Consider the following 21,482-nt stretch of genomic DNA (forward strand, 5'->3'; position numbering starts at 1 on the left):
AAAAATGGGAGTATTTGCGCTGTGCAACTAAATTTGAGGAATTCGAGAAGTGCTTCTTCTATTTCGGGGTGAACGACTCGAAATAAAAGCATGTTTCGGAATTAATCACTTCTGCCTCAAAACATGCCTTGCGACCGAAATATTAGGATATTTTTTTTCATAGAATGTTTATTTGGCGTCTGAATTAAAAAAAAATGCAGACGTCCGTCTGAACTTTATAAAAACTTTAGAGGGTCTGTTATTTGCGCCACAAGACTCAATTGGCACCAAACACGTAAGCGCGTCATGTGACACTACGACGCGACACAGTGACGGTATGTGACATTGTGTCACATAACACAGCGTCACGTGAGGTGACGTCATGAGTCGCGTTTCAGATCAAATTCTGAATGGTGTTTTCGTAAAGTTTGGTGACGCTCTTAACCTAAAACAGCCCATTAATTGTTCGGCTTTAAAACTTCCATCTAACTGTCTTGACGGGACATATATGTGCTATATCTTAATTTCACCATAAATCTTTTGAAACATCTACGCCGCGAAATAAATTTTTAAGCGTGGAGCGACTCCGTCTGCTGCTGCGCGTCGACGCGAGGTTTACTTATATCTAAAGGCCGAAGTCGCAGTGACGTCAAACACAAGATTAAGAGATGTAAAATATCCTGCGCATGTCTTAGCATCTTTGACAATTTGTAGATTTTATACAATTTATGATGTGTATTGTTTACTGACGTTTTAGCTACTTTATTCCTATATCAGGGATAATTCGCTTACTTTCTGGTGAATCTTTGGCTTCTTTGAAAGATTACGACACAACACATTAGTTTACTTAAAGAAACTTTTATGACGTATCAAGATATTTTCAATATAATTTGAAAGTAATATGCAGCTTTAAGCTTTCTCATGTTGTTTTTTTTTTATCAGGCTGGGAATGCGCATTTTTCACTTACTGAGCTCGAAAAATATTGTTGTTTCATCATAGTCTCTGGATATCGTGTTTAAAAAAAAGCACATAAAATTACGGAACTGTGTATTTGTTTATTGGTGGCAAAATAAGTAGAGCATCTGTATGGGTCTCGATATTGTAGGTTATTTACCGAGACTAACACTGCGAATTCCGACAGCGCGGTATCACGTGATCGCTTACGTCAGCCAATGGGAGTGAGGCGCATTACACTGGGGAAAGCCCAGGTGCTGCAGTGACAATATCATGTTCTCTCAGTCGTAACACACTTTTTTGTCATGCTTGAGAAATTTGAAGCAAGTTACCGACCCCAGAAACCTTATCTACCTTAAAGCACGGCATATAAAAAAACAAATCTAAACAATGTTTATTTTATGACTAATGTAAAAGTAAAATTCTGCCTAGTTTATTTATCTTTTTGATTAATCTGCTTCCACGGGTGTCTTGTAGCAGTATTTTCACTTTTTAATTTTACTGAACATGATCAACGCTGGTGTCTCGACTAACCAAAATACCATCTTTATTTTTTAAAGAAGACGTATTTCTATCATAAAATAAGAGTTGACAACAAATCATATACAATGTTCTGCAACCTTAGTGATAGGTTTTTGAGAGCCTTATATGGGGTATAATTCGGCTAAATATAACAGCCGATAATGCAGGGATAAAGAGGGACAAAGAGATGAAAGGAAAAACATTCTCGCACACTTTACTCCGCGTGTACGACCTTAGGCTTGGAACACTCACATATCATAAACAAATACTTACGGATTCCGTAAGGTAAAACACAGCGACAGCTGAGGTTTGAGGCCGGAGCCGATAGGGTGTTATTTCGGATCAGGTGGACTTAATGAACGGTAAAGGTGCGACCGCGCACCATAAAATCCGCATAGACGTTTCGTATCAATCCGTGAAACACAGCAGATGGAAATTTCATAGCGTTTTGATAAAAATTAGGGTGTATTAAATAGAGACGCTTTAGTGAATCTGTTAAACAATATTATTGGACACAAACTAGGACTGCCTTGTGGTAATTGAAGAACACCTTGAAAATTGCACGCCCAAGTTTGAAATCGAGAAAATGACGAAACTGCATGTGTATGCATGAACCGTTCCCTGTCATTGGTGAGGCTGCTTGAAAGTCTTATACAACGTTATTGTACACAAACTAACATTGCCTTGTGGTCACTGAATAACACTTCCCAAATCGCGTACTCAAGTTTCAAGTGTTGTAACTCCACCTAATTTGACGCTCGTGATTTCGTTGGCTCAAAACATCCCCTAGCTTTATTGATTTTATCGTCCGAGAACCTTACTGGCTTAACTAGCAAAAACGCTTTGTTTTTATTGTTTCCATGATCAGCTGTTTCATGTTTATATTTCTACTTGCCGTCATGGTGTTACGTGACGACGTATTGTCACGTGACATCTGAATGTCACGTGACGTCACCGTGTCACGTGACGTCATGACATCACGTGACTCAGGGTGTCACCTGTCGTCATTAGGTCGCGTGGCATGACTGTGGAACGCGACTTGACATTACAACGTCACGTCTTGGTGTCAGCTGACGCAAGGTAACAGGTGACGTGATGCACGGCGTGACGTCAGAGTCGTATCGAGCAGCATGACATCAGCCGCGTGACATGAACGTGACGTCAGCGGCGTGACGTCAACCTCGAATCTTTTGGCGGAGTGCCGAAAATGGCTCGAGGTGATATGGAGCGTGGCTGAAGGCGCGAACCACGCGAAGTGGCCTACTAACAGCTATCGCCGTAAAAAAAGTATGGAAAACGTTACCATGGTGCTTGTATTCTCATATAAAATGCACATAACTGAAGGGGCATAAAACCGGCGACATGTTGGCTTGCGGCTTACCATTTTCCTACTGTTTTACGTAGATTCACCCAGTTAACTAGGAACCACTCGACTGGTGCTGTCTCGGAGAAAACACGTTTTTATAAGAAGTCATCTGCGACAGTAATTATGAACTGTATCCTGCTGCCAAGTCCGGAACATTCATCGACGGAGTAAACGAACAATGTGCCATGGAACAAGTAACCTGGAACAAGATTTTCTACAAACGCCAACGAGCTGCACATCGCCTTTTGGGTGTGGAACCGGCGACATGTTGTCAGTTGGGCTCACGCTTTTCCTAGTGTTCACGCAGGTTGGTGACCCACTCTGTCGATCACATTTGAGTGACTTTTGCCGGTTCCACTCCAGAAACTGAATAACTTGATATATACGAGCGTGTTCTCAAAATCTTGCACGCATGAAGAGGCTTTTTTTCTTGATGCGCCAGGTGGCTTTCTATATACCGCCTTTGCTGCTCAGTGGCGATGTCGACCTGAATTATGGGCCTTTTTAGGAACAACAGGTTCAAAAAATTTGAAATGGCCAAAGGAGCTTGATGGATAACCTTACCTCGTTAGAAGACAGCAAAAAGTCATTTGGTCCCTGTCTTAACTACTTGCGCACATAAGTGCATTCAATTTAGTCGAATTTGAGTAGACTGGAGCCGATGTGCGCGATTGTTAACGAGTTGAAAAACAAACGGCAGGAATAGAAATTACCTGGTCGTTCCTTCCGTGAGGCTTGATGACTAATGCTATAATCGGCTGGTGAATTTCCAGCCCCTTGGAGCACTCTGAAAAGCCGTTGCCCATTCGACTGGTCGAAGCCGGGAACTCTAAGTGTTTTCAACTAGTTCTTTTAGAGCGCTCTCAAATTTTCGGATCGCGTTGTCCTCTGGCTTGCAGCGCTGTGAGGAGCCCTGACTTTAAAGTGGGATTGGGGGAATATTAATTCAATGCTCAGAGCCAGTGTTAAACCTCAAAAGCAAAAAAAAAGAAAAAAAGATAAAAACCCACTGCCATCCGCACTTTTTTTTTTGTTTTGTTATCTTGCGAAATTCGAGTCGGTTTCAACGCACCGGCGTTCCGGTAGTTGGGGTCGAAAGTTTCGGGGTCGAGCAGATAGAGCAGCCACTGCAAGTCCTCGTCGTCGAGCAGACCCACCAGCAGAAGCTTGTCTGCGAGCTTCAGCAGGGGCCTGCACATCGGTCACATAACCATGTGTGAGCACTTTGGTTCAGGAATCATTAATTAATAATTTTGTTAATATAGAAATATTTACACTGCCCAAATATGAGGGGTTAGACCTCCATTTCAACATTTTACCGATTTTCACAACCGGTGCCCTCACTACAGTTTCGTTTAATTTTACGATGTGTACAGTCATTAACGATTCAGGGAAAGTCCCCAAGGTAGAGCAGTTCTACGAAGGAATAAACCCCTCGCTAGCACATTTGGTAGAGCACTGAGTTGTGGAGATGGCCGGGATCTAAGCCCCGAATCAAGCGGGTATTGTCAGCTGCACACCAGTCGCCAAGAGTGCGCAAGGTGCATTTCATTTTATGTGGAAGTCGAGGTTGTGCACGAGCTCGGAGCACCTTGAGCGAAAGCTCGCGCTGCAGGACCCATGGATCCTGGTTTCAATCCCTACCCCTGCCCATTTCGATCTGGGAGAGCATCGTACCAGCGTGCGGTCGTGTATCACTACTGCGCTAGGCTAGCGGTTGTACCGTACTTGCTAAATTGCACATCTACAGCTGAGACACCAGACGCCCACTAAGGAAGCCTAACCTCCGGCTGCATAAACATACACACAACAATTTGCTTGCTTGAGGCTGTGCCTGGTTCATGATGTAGACAAGTTCCAATTATTCGTTATACTGCATATTTCTTTTTGCCTAGAAGCTTTTTGCCCGTAGCAACGCAATTACTATCCTCAACAGCTTCCATATTCCTCGCTACGGCTGCCCCAGTTTACGCCGAAGCCAACGAACAAAGTATAAAAGTAACAGGTTAGCCTAACCTTAAGTAACGTCTGCAGCTGGACTGCTCGTGTAGCGCAGCTCCGAGTGTTCACAGAGCGACGCCCCTTGGTATAACCAGACACGAAGGTCCCTTCCTTCAACTGCTGCGCGCGCATCACTGTGCTGCCCTCGCTTTTTACGCTACATAAAGAGTCTCGGAACTTTTTGCTCACACCTCGTATTGTAATAAGGCTGCTGGAATTAGAATCAAACACCCTGTACACGCACAGTGGTTGTTCGCTCGTGGCAGTTCATTGCCATTCCATGCACTTAGAGAAGAGATTTCTAAAATCTTAACACGCTGAGGGAGACCGGGGAGCACAGAATATGTTCAACGCCAACCACATATGACATGTGGGGTTTGTACTAGGTCTGCCCCGCTCAGATCAGTCTTACTGACATACCACGCACACCAAGTGTGTTTTGCGCCCCTCTCTGGAACGTTACCCCTAAGCAAGACACAATGCCATCTGTGTTCCCACTGCCTTTGCCACGATAGTGAGGGAAACGGACAGACGTTTAGACACAAATGAAAACGGCGCCCCACTTATAAGAAGGAAAGAGAGAGAAAGAATAAACATATTTCATGGATCTAGTCCATCATCAGATAATTCATCGAGTCCATCAGCATCTAATGTATCTAAGGAGAGTGACACGAAATAAATAGTATTGCAGCATTCTTGCTCTAGCAAGAATGCTGCGATACCCCACAATACAACCCACAATACGAGCATGATTAATCGTGGTGTATTGGAAAGAACAGATGGGCTGTCCTTCGTTTGGTGCTCGGATAGCACATCTTCCGAACATAGGCCTTCAGTTACAATGAGATTGCGATTTTCAATATTGCATTCTTCGAGGAGATTTAGGAATGTTGTATAATATTATGTACCTAAACTCTGAGACTGCCAGAAGTTGAAGTCGTTCGAACATTGCTGGCTGACGATACTTGCGGAAAGTGGGGAAGAAATATAGCGTATTGACTTGACCACAAGAACACGTGACTGTGGCCTCAATATACTTTTCCCAAGAAGAGTTCTGCTTATGCGTGGCTCCCGACGGCCAGTGGCGAACGCTCGGATTACGCCCGGTTGATCGGCGGAAGCGGAAGAAAGCAACCAGTTATCGAGCATCGTCGTCGTGTCGACCGGGGTCCGGCGAACACCACCTAGACCTACTTTTCGATAGCGTCTGCTGTGACTGTTCTATTTTATTTTTGATCGGTAATTTTGGCGCCAAAACATAAACACCGCCTGGACCTACTTTTCGATAGCGTCTGCTGAGACTGTTCTATTTTATCTTTGATCGGTCATTTTGGTGCCAAAACATAAACGGTGGAAGGGGTTTTAGGGATGCCAACCCCCGTCTCCCAAGCGGACGCGCCGTGAATTAACACCGAAGTTAGGATGCGCCAGGGTCGGGATGCGCTACATGAAATCACCGGTGAGATATGGTTGTTTAAAAGCAATATTAATAGAGCCACCAAACCTTGTAAACTAAAACGTTTTATGAAGACATCACGCTCCTGCGATTCTGTACTAATCTCCATTAAAAGTTTCTGAGAGAAGAGCTTTTCCCGTTTGTTTTTCCGCCGAAACATGTTTTGTAAACGCTCATAGTGACCGCAGTGAAAAAGACGTTTTAGCCGCCATTTTGGCGTCATCGAGCCTGGCAGTTTCGGTACTCTGGAAACGTTCAGTGATTTAATGAACAAAATGTAAGGGCGCAAACGAGCTGGTGTACATCGCACATGGTTGAAAAAAAACCCGAGACTGCGGGTAAACGACACAACACTAAAAAGTATCTACAAGAGACTTTTTAGTGTTGTGTCGTTAACCCCAGTGACTTAAGTTGTCACAAACAGGAATGGCATGACAGCTGGTAAAGCAGGTCCCTTAAACCACCTCTAGTTCGTACATACGCCACCAGGTGGCGTCTTCGTGCGAAAAAGGTCCATTATCGTTTTCTTGCCCTTTGCTATAACCTGTCACTAACTTAGCATACTTAAATTTTAGTTCCATCCTTAGATATAATTAAACGTGATAGTGTGTTCGTCCGTATTTTTTGTTCTGTAAGGAAAAACGCGGGCTTTTAAAACAAAACAAAAATCTACAAAAGGTAAATTTCTAGAAAACCACCCTTTCGGTTTTAATTTGTAAGATGAGCTCGCCGGTAGGGTGCAAAGTAAGGAATAATTTAGAGTAGAAGGTGCCTTCTACGTTTAATAATTTCCTAAATGTTAACACCTTCTTTTGGTTTTAAAACCTACCCTTGTCTAAATGTTTATAAGTACTTAATTCACACACAAAAAAACTGTTCTTACCATCTCGCCAATAAGTTCCCTAACTCGGCGCTCGCGCTGCGCGAAAACGCCACTATGGAGTAAATCTGTTATGACTTTGTAGGTGTGGTTGTTTGCTCCAGTCTTGTACGAAGAGCAAGGCTCCCAAAATGCGTCTTTAGCGCATCGTGACATAGAAAATCCGCGTGGAATCCGCGATGACTGGGCAATTGAGCGGGCGCCGCCACTGGTTCAAGTCGGGGGGAAACATAAGCAGGTGGACGCATTTAGAGGGTAAACAAACGCACGATATGCGAAAGAGAGCAGACCAACTGGCGCACCGCATAAGAACATCAACTACAAACAAGCTTTTTATCTGTCCTAATGTGTCGTTATGAAGGCGCTTGCCCTCAGTGATATAAGTGGGATAATTTTTCACCTAGTTTACGCCGATGAAATTGACCTCAATTAGATCGCATAAATTTGATAAGAACTCTAAAGCGGGAGGAAAAAGAGAAACGCTCGTTTTCCCCTCGACTCACACAAACAAGTTCTCGTTGCTTCCGCCAATGGGGTCTCTGTTCGGGCGGCTGTCCTTCTTGACGGCGTCGGCCAGCGCTTCGATAACAAACTGTTTCAGGGCGTCCACTGGGAAGTAGGGAGTGCTCAGGTCTGCGATGGAGTCCACTTGCTCTCTATGAAAGAAGACAACATATATAATTTCACAAAGCGGAATCTGGCCTAATTGCAGCTAAATATTTGTGCAACAGCAGGGTGGACAACAAAAATCAAGATGATCGATTAAAATCGCGATTTAAATCAGACCAGTTCTAATGTGACGCTTTAGACAAAACTTTCCAGCAAAAATTATTCTGCACGAAGTTTTTTTATTTGCCGTTTGTCTATAATTTGATGCTTTCTGTGTGCATTTGCTTTTTACTTAAATACAAAAAATCATCGAGCAAGAAATATTTATATCACGATCAACAAGAGCAAAAACATTGCTCTTCTGAACAAATCTGACCATAGGGCTTTTTTTACATTCCGCTTTGTACTTCGTTAGTCAGTTACGTAACGTCCTGTTGCAAGCAAATCGGAACGTGAAAGAGAGAAACAATAAATACAAAAATAAATGTCGTAGTAAACAAAACAAAGCGCGAAAATATCAAGCTATTTCGTTCTAGTATGGCTGGGGTTATATGAATAAAAAAGCAGTTAATTAAACTGTACTTTAAACGTGCAATAGTTTTTTCTCGATTGTTGTCAGTGATTCGGTAGATTGTTCAATCAACCTGCCGTGTTTAAAAATACATGTAGTAATAGATAGCCACTAATTTCTAGCTACAGGGATTTAAATCAAATAAATTTTATTTCAATCAATTAAATCTGGCTTAAATAAAACTACCTCATTTTATTTATTACATTTTTTCACTTTGTGAAGTAGAAATTCGTTACAAATTGCGTCTTTAACTTCCTGTCTGATTTTATGCTGAGCTCAATGAAAGCAAAGGCACAGCAGATGCCCGATACCTGTGCCCTAAAACCAGGCTGGCTAAGCAAAAAAAAAAAAACACAATTATCATAAAATTGTATTTGACCATCACCATATGCAGACCAAGCACTCACGTTCTAGAAAAAGGTCAAATTGTTGCATCATCCCTTTCACCACGAGCCTAGCCGAAGGCATTGCTGTGTTTACGAGCACACTTTGTGAGACATGATCTCACAAACTTTGATAAGATTTTTAAACCACTGAAAAAAATGACCGCCTCTCCACGTGGTGAATGGTGTGAATTGGGGCGAAGCTCTTGTGGTGCTGATGATACTGATATTATTGTTCATAGGCAGTGCTGAGTTCCGGGTTGCGTTTCGACTTCATTATTACTGCTTTATAGTCGGTGAAACGCAGAGCCAGTGGTTTTTCTAGCGGATCATCTTGGATCCGCTAGAAGCCGTGGGAACGCATCTCCACCGCTTAAGTAAACGGTCCATGTCAGAAAGAGAATGTGTGGTATGGAACGTGGTTATATGCGCATTTCAACATTTGACCGCAGCGCCCTGTTGTCTATAAACGTTGAGCCAATGCATGCAAAGTTTAATGCGATTTGTGGGAGCCGAGGGTGAAAGACGAGGCAGAGGGCACGTGACAGGCGGCCGGCGGAGAAGACACGTGCTGGCACGAGACAGTGTGTGCTGAGCGAGGCTGGAGCTAAGCTGGACAAGAACGACGGAGCCGGGGCTGCCTGGCCTGGCCCATCGAACCCTGGAGCGGTCCACCAGCGAGGTCTGGAGCAAGACCGGTGGAAACGGCAAGCCCGGGCCATATGACCTGGGCTATGACGATTCCGGGGTGGTTCCGCAGCGAGACTCGGGCATTGATAGCCCGGGACAGCCAGCCTACGCAGCGCTGGCGTCGGAAAGGCGATCCCCAGGCCTGGACACGGACTCCGACTGTGAGCTCTGATCGACGGGCGACAACAAGGGTCGGCGTGCCTGGACTTCCGGCTCTCGACGACGGGCCCGGACTACCGGCTCTCGACGGCGGGCAATCGAGAGGAACAGTAAACCCATTCGCTGTCTTCTCGTTGCTGTATGTCACTCCCTGGGTGACGGGCGGAGCGCATACCGATCAGGCGGCGATTATTAGTAGAGGGATCTCCGAAAAGAAACCCACAGATTATATACGCATTTGACCGCAGCGCCCTCTCCTGTATAGACGTTGAGCGGCTACATGCAACGTTTCATCCATGACGTCCCCAGCTCTTGAGTTACTACCACGTCTCAGAGCCTCCTACTCGTCCCGCAGTCGTGGCCGGGTGGTTCAGGCGATGGACTTGAAATCCATTGGGGTCTCCCCGCACAGGTTCGAATCCTGTCGACTGCGCAAACATTTTTTCTTTTTGTGTGAGCACGGACGGACGGACGGACGGACAAGGCTAGACCCTAAGTAGCTTCGCCACTCGCCCTCACCTGCTTTTTAAAGCTGAAAAAATATGAAAGCTAAAAAGTATTAAAAGTTACCTGTAGTACTTAAAAACTTCATGTCAGTGGTCGAATTTAAAAGGGTCACACTGGCAAAACAAAAAGTGTCGGTTTCGATGCAGCAAGCAAGTTGGCAAACTTTAAGTAGTGCCACCACAATTTAAGACAGTGATGTTGAAAATTCTGTCCCGAATATTGCTTCAACATGCTGAGAGATCTAATTATCTCGTCTTTGTTTCGTCACTGACCGGACCCTCTAACATCAGCTACTGGCGACCATGTCATACTTTTCGCGCATACTCTCACCTCACCCTTTTAGAAAAAGGAAATAATCAAACCAGGCCTACGAGAAAACTAGAAAGTACTTGTAAAGGATCGCAGACATTGGTTTCCTTACAGATGTCTACAAAATTTTTTTCCAAAAGAACAATTAGTACGTTTTGTTCGCCACACGTTGAGCTAAAATTTAGATTACTACCTTACTCTTAAACGTAACTGCCCATTCTCAAAGCGAAGGTAAAATGCTAATTTCTTGGGTAGGGTGCCTCTTCGACAATTCAAAATTTTCACAAGTAGATCTAGCTCACCACACGTGCAAGAAATGATCATGCAAAGTACGCTTAAATCGCGTCTTTTGCCCCCTGACAATAAATTACGCATCGTTAGAAGCCCGAAATCCGGCAGAATGTCATCATCATACTCTCTTATTAAACCTTGAAGGCCCTTACGGGCATTACACAGGAAAGGGGGGGGGGGGCAGTAAAGGCTGGGGAGAATTGCTATACAAAGCAAAAATCAGAAAAATAAACACATAAGCACCCTTAGGAAACAAAACAACGGATTAAGAATAACAAAATACACAAATAAAAGATTGCTACAAACACAAATCGAATTTGCTATTAGCGCACCTGCAAATACGTGGTTAGTTTGGATATGAATCTGTTATGACCTGTCTGGGTCACAATACTGTTAGGCAGGCTATTCCAGCCTGTTATTGTTAATGGCACGGTAGATTTCTGAAGTAAGACTGATGAAGCGAAAATTGGAAGGACTTTAGAAATGTTAATAATGCGAGGAAATGTGCTAGTCGGTTGGAAGAACAATAGAGTTCTGACGTCATACTTATGATAGTACACCTTGTGAAAAAAAAAGACAGGTGTGATAATGTTCTTCTAGACGAGAGAAAATCAAGTTTAGATTTCATTCGTAACGAAGTGATGCCGGTGTATCGTGAATAATCCGAAAATATGAATCTGGTGCGCGATTTTGAAGTGTCTCTATGTTATCGATGAATGTTGCCAAGGGAACTAGATGAATGACGGATATTCAATTTGTGATATTACGAGTGCAGAGTACGCTAGTTGTTTTACTGATGATGGTGCAAGTTTTAGATTCCATTGAAGATAGCCAATATAGCGGTTATAGTTAGACAGGATGTGTGTTATATGCGTGTTTCATGAGAGGTCATCGGATAAGTGAACGTTGAGATACTTGTAAGATAGACTCTCCGTAATTACCTGGCTGCCAGTTGTGTAAGTAAAAGAGAGAGGACTATGAGCAGGCGTGAAGGAAACAAGTTGCGTTTTAGATGAGTTTATTGTAATTTTTCACTTTTGACACCAGTCGGCTGTTAGGTTAAGGTCTGTCTGTAGGTTGTGTAATCATCCAGGTTCCATACAGATCGGTGAACTACGCAATCGTCAGAAAAGAGTCGAATACAGGATGGTATTTGATCAGAGAGGTCATTTACAAATATTAAAAAAAGCAACGGGACAAGAACACAGCCTTGTGGGACTCTGGATGACACAGGAGAATAAGATGATGAGTAGTCGTTAATTACAGTATGTGAGTACGATTGGTTAGAAATAGCCCGATCCATGAGGTCAGGGATGGATGAATGTGAAGTTGATTATATTTAACATGATAAAACGATGAGATACCTTATGGAATGCTTTCAAAAAATCAATGAATACGGCGTCAGTCTGTACGTTATTATTGATGTTGCTTTGTATTTTATGAACAAGTTGAACTAGTTGTGTTTCGAAAGAGAATTATTTTCTGAATCCGTGCTGGCTTGAAAAAAGGACGTGGTTATGTTCAAGATGTTTCGTGACATTTGATAATATTATATGCTGAAAAAAAAGAAAAGCCTGCATGGTACACTGGCTAGAGAGATAGGACGATGGTGTTATGGTGAAGTTCGATCGCTTGATTTGTGTACCGGAAACACTCTGCCAATTTTCCAGTCTGTAGGGGGTTTCCAGAAGACAAAAATTGCCGGAATACAATTAACAAAAACTGGCTATTGTGATTTAGTGGTTTTCAGTAATTGGGCGTTAATTTTGTCGTACCCAGAACTGCAAGCGTGCTGTAGCCTTCCTGCTGAGCTTATGATACTAGAGTAATGTATTTGAATGGCATCCATGGGGAGGGTAATCTAAGGTGCTAAGATAAGACATGCTACTATGGTCATCTGTCGTAAAGACTGAGGTAAAATAATTGTCAAGACTGTTAGCACTTTGTTCGTCCGACAAGGGCAACAGATCATATCACTCATTAGTTGCACAGGTCTTGAAGTCTTGGGATTAATTACCTCCCACAACTTCTTAGGCTTATTACGAAAAACGTTTACAAGTCAATGTTTAAAAATTTGAGTTCGCCTCTGTGATGGATTTCTTATACATAGATCGTGTTGAACTGTTCCCAGGTAAGACCGGTGGTCACTTGTTTAGCGCGGATAAACAGTATTTTTTTTTTGTTAAGTCGGTGGAGCGCTTTTATAAACCAAGGATTCCACTTGTCACATGTTATTCTAAATGTCGGGATGCAAGTGTCAGCAAGGTGTGTGAGTTTATTTCTGAAAAGAAACCAGTTTTCATGGACTGCTCTGCTTTCATATCCATTCTGAAAACTCTCAAAACATATTTCAAGCTCATTGTTAATGGCGCAGTAATTACCTTGAATATATATATAACCTTTAATCGTTTTAAGATATGATGATCTCTGCTAAGCTACAAATTCAATGTTGAAATAAATGGCGTCATGGTCACCAATAGATAGGTGATATGTTATGATTTTACAAATGTTGTGTCAATGGCGAGGCACAGATCAACAACATGACTTGTTCTAAGGGTTGACCTGGTATTTTGGGTAATAATTTGTGATATAGTATAGGTAAGACAGGTTCATATAAGTGACCCGGAATTGTGAGTTGAGGATGACAGAGTAACCCAAATTATATCAGGAGAATTGAAGTTGCCTAAGGTAATACATGATACGTTTGCGGATTGAATGAAGATGTGACTCTAACGGCCGGATAGAACACAAACATTTGAGAACAATGTGTTACCTGTATCAAAAAAAGAAGAAAAAGGCAACATTTTTTTAAGCAAATGCCCACCCAAGTTCAATATCGTCGAAGCAAAAAATACATTGTAGGTGCCCTCAGGATTTATTGAACGCAAACACTTGTCAGCAAAAGAGAACATTTTTTTTTTGCGACAACATTTTTACTGATATATAAATGCCATATACGTCCAGAATTTCAGTTCTTGCTTTTACGATATTAGGCTTTGTATTTTATATATGAATTCAGATAACGTCATGTTTTTAAATCTTCGCGTTTTATCCGAACGCTAGAGCTTCAATCTCATAAATTTTCAGTCGTCTAAGATGCGTATTTTATTTAAGCGGGCGGAAAAACACGGTTGTTGTTTTTTCAAAAACACCCAGTACTGTCTTATAAAATTGGCCCGGTAGTGGTCCCAAAGCTTCACCTCAAAATGCACTCTATAATAAATATAGAGGAAAATTAGCTTTATTTTTGCAAGTATTTTTGCCTCTTCAAAATGGCAGGACTCGCGACTTTGCTCTCACAGATTGCCGGCGAGGTTTAAATAAACACAAAAAAGCCGCAAATTATCACTTGCAAGCTCACTACCTATTCCTTTTTGTCGTTATTTTGAGAGAGAAGACTGGCGTCGTACATTGTATGAAGAAAAAAGTTGGCACGGATGAAACAGTTTTCACGCTTCGCTGCAGACCCGAACATGTCCAACCTTTCGTCAACTTTCGTTTTCAATATTGGGGACTAGTAGAGGCTTGTAAAACAAAATAATAAAAAAAAATGAAAATTGTATCAGTAAAACCTCGGTCAATATAAATAATTAAGCGACATTTTTTTTTTTTGGATGAGTGGTTATGACTGAGTTCAGCGTTGTAGCTGTTTTATACTTCGCATTAAACCTTTAGTTTGAGTTCAGACCCAGTACTACCAGTGTTTAGTTTCTTACTCTTTGACTTTGCTCTCTGTGCGATATTTACCCTTTTTCTGACAGTGAATTGGAGCACCCACATAGCCACCTTGATTTTACTCTTCTTGCTGGATCACCGACGTCGGCGCTTACAGTTTTCCTGCTCTTCACTCCCATCTCGAAACTTCCCTCTACACTTATACGCGATATGAAGGTGATCTGCAGAGACAAGCGGGCGATTGCCGGAAATCGTTCTTTTCATTTGCGAGGTGCCTTCGGGAGAATTGTGTGCCATGTGTTCTCACCTGGTCTCCGAGAAGGACATCTCCGGCCGTATGGAGATGCACTCCAGCGTGGTGAACGAGTGGGCCTTGAGGGGGTCCTGGTACAGTTCTCTTATGTCCGGGCCCAAGGGCACAATGAACTCGTTCTGGGTGAGGCTCCTGGGAAAGAGAATGGGGGAGTCACAAGGCACGCCTTATGGCAATAAAAACAAAACGCATTCGTGTTTTCTGCATTGTCTCGAATTGCGCTGTATCAGTCAGATAGCTAGCAGGTGGCTACCTCTCCAAGGAACACCAGCAACAGTGAACATTGATACAAACCATCAGTGACAAGCCACCCATGGCAAGAATGCTTCCACATAATGCAATATTTCTGGTTTTGAGTATATTAAAAGAAAAGGAGAAAAACAGCGCGCGAGGATAAAAACTGAAAAGAAACAAGAGAAACAAACACAAGCCCTTACTCGCAACTAAAGTATTGTACTAAAAGCAAGAAGAGGAAATTCGTCTAATACATAGTATCATAGATTACTGTTGCGAGCCAGTGCATGTGTGTTTCTGAAGGACTCAAGGACAATAATAATAATAAATGTGCTTGTATATGTCTCAGGCGTCATTTTAATTTTCGTCTTCGTGCACTGGTATTTTCAATATGTTCACTGTCTATTAGGTCACATTAACTGACCCAGGGTCGCTAAACTCGTCAAACACAAAGTTGGGGAAGAAGTTCGCGGAGCGTGCTGATGAAACCCTCGCGATGATGGCATTACGCGGGATGAGATGTCAATCATCCAGATTCACTCGGTGCTCAAATTCAAGCGAGATTGGGAAACATGAAGTCACAACGAGCTTGATCAGAGCGCGCGCGAGCAACACCGTGGGGCCAGCCGATTGAACGGCTGCATTGATGACGGCGCGCTCGCGTCTCCCTACATCCCTACATCCCTACGCTGTCTGGATTGCCCATAGGCGGGCTGTGAATACACTGAACTTTATCGTCGCAAGATCGTCGTTTGTAGAAGTTAGAATTGACGACAAAGTTACGTTTGAAAACTTTGGGAAGGAGTTATATGAGGCCAAAATCGTCGCTCCGGAATTGAGGCGAAGATTGAACTTTGTGATATTGCCGAGCCGCACGCGGAGTACGCGGTTTCGGAGCTCATCTTCCGCCGATGTCAACAGCGTTACTGGGGCCACTGAGAGGTGGTGTGGGTAGTGACGTCGGGAGTGTATGACAAACACATACACACACTCGAAATTCGGGGTCAAAAAGAGCCGAAGGAAATGTTCGGCAGGAAGGGGGGGGGGGGGGGAAGGGTTGTGAAGAAGGGGGGCCATCCCTTCTCCCGAATTTTTTACTGTACCTTTCTGAGGTTGAAGCTGAGTCTCATCTGAGGTTATCGCCTCTCCCCCTCCCCCTTTTACCCTTTTATGCCCCTTGCCTCCTCTTTCCACACCGCTTGAGAGGGCGGAGGAGGGGTGTGGGAAAATCGCTCTCCTCTCCGTCCCTCTGTTTCGACCCTAAAGGTGTTCCAACTGAGAGACGACGCAAAACAGAAAAGCGCGCAATTTTCGAAATTAAGTTTCTAGAGGTTCTGGAATATATACGGTTCGCGTGTTCGTTTTTCCTGCTAATTTTGAGCGACTTTTCAATCGACTACGTGCAAAGAAAAATTGTTTTCGGCGTTGTCGGTGGCACGTCGCGCCTGTGTTGGCTTTAAATTCAGTGTCGGCTTCTAAAGCTCCTTCAACGGAGCGGTGGTTTACCGAGAAAGCGGCGGTCGACGCTGAGCGGGAAACCGTCCCTACGGCCACCGGCATGCTGAGGGCGCCTGGCAGCTCAGACGAGGCTTGATGCAAACTCGAGCCTGAGATTATACATCATTTTTCTCGAGCGTCGCAAAGGCTGATCGCGTGAATCTCGATCTGTTTGGCAGCCTAACCTGCCAACCGTTTCCTGTTTGGAATACAAACTAATTGAAACTGCTGCAAAGCTTGGTTGCCAAAGTTCGCGCTTCATGCGATTAGCCCTCGCGCCTCTGGGGGAAATGAAATATAATCTCAGGCTCGAGCTGGCATAAAGTATTCTCAGAACTGGCAAAGGCTGACAGCATGCCGGCGGCCGATGTGACCGTTTGTCGCTCCGCGTCGAACGCCGCTCCGTGGAGACAGCTTTCCAAGCCCAGCTCGCGGAGGACCGGATAGAAAGTGGATCCAAAACTGTGCAGAAAGAAACTTCGTCTTCAAACAGAAAACAAACAAAAAGTTTCGCCAGGGTTAAAACCTCACATTTGTTCACGCCAAATGTTAAATCTAGACTTGATCTGAACATTTTTTTTTTACGGTAGATGTAGTGAACGAGATTGTAGGTTCAAAAAAGCCATCTTGATACCGGATAGAGATGCCGACTTGCCGAGCCATGGTACCAATCCACTTGTCTAAACGTGCCCGTAACGTCATGTAGGATCCGAGCCATTACGTCTGACGTGCGGGGAGAAAGCTCCCCTCACCTGGCGTAGGCGTGGAACTCGAGGTGCAGGGAAATGAGCAGGTCGGTGAAGCCCGTGCGCAGAGGCCCCGACAGGTACTCGGCCTGGATGGCGTACATGAGCTGCTTCTCGTCCACGTGGGAGCAGATCATGTGGGCCGCCCGGTGGTTGCCCTGGAAGCACAGCGCCCCGTACAGGGACAGCGTGTGCGCGTGGAAGCTGTGCAAAAGGGGAACATGCCCCAAGGGGGTAAGAAAGGGACGCCAAGGTGAAGCACGCGGTGGGCTAGGACAGGACGACGACTGGAACATGCTGTGGTACGAGGGGTGGAGTGCGACGCAGAGCGGGACCTGGGCTCGGATATGAAGTGGAGTGGGACCTGGTGCAGACTGGGACTTTGAGTGAAACGCGGTATGAACTGTGATGTGGACTGGGACATGAAGAGGGAAGAATGGGAGGTGAATTGGCCTGGGCCATGCCGTGGGGCAGGGAGCAGAGTGACGGGTAAAGTGGGACGTGAAGTGTGGAAAGTGGAGCGGGACATAGACTGGGACAAGAAAGGGACTGGGACATACAGTGGGACATGCAGGAAACTGGGTCATGGAGTTTGGTGAGACGTACACAACCGACAAGGCATGAGAAATAACCGAAGTCGTCGGTTAAATTTATTTATTTATTTAGTTATATGAAAATGCTGTTAGCCCTCTCTTAAGGGCCATAATAAAGAAAATATCATCCCCGGTAACAACATAAAATACGCCAACGTAAAACATGAAAGTTTCAGAAAGATCGACTCTTTTTTTAGAACAAGCAATGAGAACGAGGCGGAACGCTAGCATTCTAATCATATAAAACATATAAAAACCTAAACAATCATTACAAAATAAAGTTTAAAAACACGTCGTTCTGATCCAATATCGGTCCAATGCTCAAAGGAGGACAGTTTCTGAATTCACAATAACGCCGGGAAATAAAGATCAAGCCTCAATCATTCTCACACACAAAAAAATATATTAAAGGGATTTATTTGTCAACTGCAAGTTGACAAACTGTATGTCCGAGAGAACAAAGCTTTTGATATATCGATGCTGAGATTGTGTCGATGTGTTTGGTCCAGGTTAAGTCTCTCGAAACAGAGACACGGAGGTACTTGGAGTACTCTACATTGCTCAATTCTGCATCTTCAATGCGGTATTTTAATATAATTATGCTTCGTTTTTGATTATATGGCAGTGTGAGGAATTGCTGTAGCTTATTTTATATCAGAATTGTAGCACCATTCCCTTATATGGCCCAGATATTTATTGCATGAAATATGAATGGAATTGAGTTAATAACTGAATAAATAATGCCATCATCTGCGAACAGCTTGATTTGAATATCTGGTGGAGTCCCGTATACTATATTATTTATATACATCAAAAACAGCAATGGCCCTAAAACAAAACCCTGGGGTACACCCGAATAAAGGGCGTCGGAAACGTTACCGTTAATTTCAACGCGTTGACTGCGATTAGTCAGGTCTATCCACTTGGTAATCATTGGGTGAATTCCGAAAGTTGTGAGTTTCATCATACGTTTCCTGTGTGGCACCTAATTGAAAGCTTTAGAAAAGTCTATAGAAATAACATTAACTTGTTGTCTGTCATTAAGCGTGGACGGTATGCCACGGGCTACTTCAACTAGCTGTGATATTTTTGATATTCCAGACCGGAACCCATGATGTTTGGGATAAAACAACTTGTTGGATTCAAAGTGATAAAATACGTGGCTTGCTATTATATTTTCCATGATTTTACATGCTACAGATGTTATAGAAATTGGTCTGTAATTGCCTATGGACGGTTTATCACCCGTTATAAAAATTGGGACAGCGCGTGCCCACCGCCAATCTGAGCGATGCTGCGATGACCGCAATGAACTTACAGACAATGAGCGTAAATAAAACAATGTCCACTCGGCGTGCCTTTTAAAAAAAATTAGGTATCTTATCTGGGTCACATGCTTCGACAGAATATCGTCTTTTGTTATGAATAACTCGATCATTGGGGGGGGGGGGGGGGGGCATGGTATCATTCCCTCGGTTTATTTCGGAACTTGCTTCCGTATGACTGCTGTTCTGCGCGTTCTGCTGGCAATTTTTCGGTCCTATTTTACAGATCATTACGTGATGTCTCGCGCTTGAATACTGACTGAAAACAAAAAGAGTTTGTAACTATCTGCTAGAATGCTGGTGTCTGTTACTACTCTTCCATTCAAGGTGATTTGCTCAATACTCTCTTCCATTTGGGTTCAAATCTCGACAGAATTGTTTAGGGTTGTTTCTGCGGAGGTCGTCAAGTGTTCCTGAAGAGTTCGCTTAGACATTTTCACCGTCTGTTTAACGTGATGACCTAGTTATCGCATAGTAACATTTGAACCGCTATTTTTCTACTGCTTTTTCAATCTTCGTTTAATGTGGTTTATATTTCTTGTCATAAAAGATAATTTCTCTTTGGTTTTTTCGTTCTGCATGGTATGTATTTATTGATGCAGTAGGAAACTGTCTCCTGGAAGTTATTCTATGCACGCGGTACATCACCATTGCTACACAATATTTCGAACGAATTAAAATAATTTTGAAATGATCAATATTGCTTGTGTCATCGGCACTTTCAAAATCTTTGTAAGTGAACTTGCGTGGCACAGAAGCCTCAACCTTTTTACTACAATCTACAATACAACGAAACCATCTAAAGATCAGGTATTCTGTCAACCGTAGACAACTTGTACTCAGTAATATTATCACTTAAAAAAAAGTAAGACCAGCACAGAATGAGTACTATCAGTTACCCTAGTGAAGTCTTGAACTCTTTGGCTAATGTTGTGGCTGAACGTGACCACTAGCATTTTATCGCCATTTATTTTGTCTGCACTTCTGGTTTGCAAGAGTTCCCAATCGACCAAATGCAAATCAAAATAGCCTGGCAAAATTTATCTTGTTTTAGCATTCACATATTTATGCACAATGACATCAAGCTCTTCTCGAAAACTAACGGGGTTGTTCGGAGCATGATATGCCACGACAACAAGAAAAGATAAAACATGATGTATTTTACAACACAGTATCTCACTCAAACAATGCTCCAAGACAATAAAACGCAAATCAACCTTTGCACCAGTAGCGATGCCTCCTCCCCTGGAAACCAAATGCTTCCTTATTAGTTTGTAATTAAGTGGGATGACAGAGTTCTCGTTACATTCGATATAGGCCATGTTTCCTTATAATAACTATATGTGGTTCGTGATAGAGCAATATGCTTTCCAGGTCTGGAACTTTGTTTGATATACTTTGTGCGTTTAGGTTGATAAATCTTAGTTCGGCTAGCGCATGAACTTGTTTCTTGTGTCATTCACTCCTTTCACAGCGGTTTCTTACGGGAAAACGTTCGTCCTGCTTTAGGTCCTATTCATACATCTGGTTGTTGATATATAGTTTGTCGTGAACTAGAAATACGTCATCCCCGTCGGCCCTTTTGACCGAGGCACTGTTCGATAACGTTTTCAGTTTTTCTCTAGTTTCCTTCGCATAATCGCATCTGATACTGTTCGTCGTTCCTTTTAATGTTTTACAATTCTTTAGCGCAGTCAGTTTCTGATGATAATTAAAGAACTTCATTATGACAGGCCCGCATAATTCGTTTCGTTAGTACCCTAGTCTGTGGATGCTATCGGGAGACGTGACTTCACCGCCGACTTTAATCTCGAAGAATTATTTTATCACTTTCTGTTTTAAGTCATCATAACTTTACCTGCTTCTGGTAGCCCGTATACTCTCAAGTTTTTCCTGTGGCTTTGATTTTAGAAGTCGACCAGTCGATACTTTTGGTATTCTATCATTTCCTCTAGATCTTTAATCTTCTTGTTAATTTATTTCCTGTTTTCATTGAAGGTTCCCAATGTTTTCATCGTGTTTTCAAGGCCGTTGGTTTTGTTGTTCATCTCCTTTATGCTGCCTTCACGGCGTGACTCATTAACTTTCACGTTCTCTTCATTTGTTCTGATTTCCTTAATGTCCTCGGCAACGCCAATCTGATTAGCCAAAATAGCCATTGCGGGTATAATGGGTGTACGAGAACCTCCCTATTCTACTAATGACCTCACATATCTCAAAGTATTGCACCGCGGTAGGTCAATGCCAACAAGACCCATTAAAAATACCGAATGATATCAGTCTAGCGGAAAATGCGATCTTATGTTTCAGAAAAAAAAAGCAACAAAAATACTAACATTATATTTATCTGTTTTTATCTAGAGATGCGATTGATGATCGATAGTTACGATTCGAGAATTCCACTTCCTGAGCTTTAGATAT

At 43.1% G+C, this 21,482-nt stretch overlaps 1 protein-coding gene and 1 non-coding gene across 2 annotated transcripts in view; one reads left to right on the forward strand and one right to left on the reverse strand.

Annotated features, from left to right (window-relative positions):
• LOC8026823 (ryanodine receptor) overlaps positions 1-21,482 on the reverse strand; it is a 561,398-nt gene that overhangs the window by 271,347 nt on the left and 268,569 nt on the right. Inside the window, exons 46-49 of the mRNA XM_040217827.3 lie at positions 17,150-17,347; positions 14,661-14,798; positions 7,663-7,815; positions 3,895-4,013 (exon numbers count right to left, since the gene is read on the reverse strand). Of these exons, the coding sequence (XP_040073761.2) occupies positions 3,895-4,013; positions 7,663-7,815; positions 14,661-14,798; positions 17,150-17,347 (608 nt within the window). The remainder of the gene's footprint in view (positions 1-3,894; positions 4,014-7,662; positions 7,816-14,660; positions 14,799-17,149; positions 17,348-21,482) is intronic.
• On the forward strand, positions 9,923-10,004 carry Trnas-uga. The gene has a single exon. It is a non-coding gene; the product is annotated as a tRNA-Ser (tRNA).

This window comes from Ixodes scapularis, unplaced genomic scaffold, assembly GCF_016920785.2.
Source record: "Ixodes scapularis isolate PalLabHiFi unplaced genomic scaffold, ASM1692078v2 PGA_scaffold4__175_contigs__length_147842914, whole genome shotgun sequence".
Taxonomy (NCBI): domain Eukaryota; kingdom Metazoa; phylum Arthropoda; class Arachnida; order Ixodida; family Ixodidae; genus Ixodes; species Ixodes scapularis.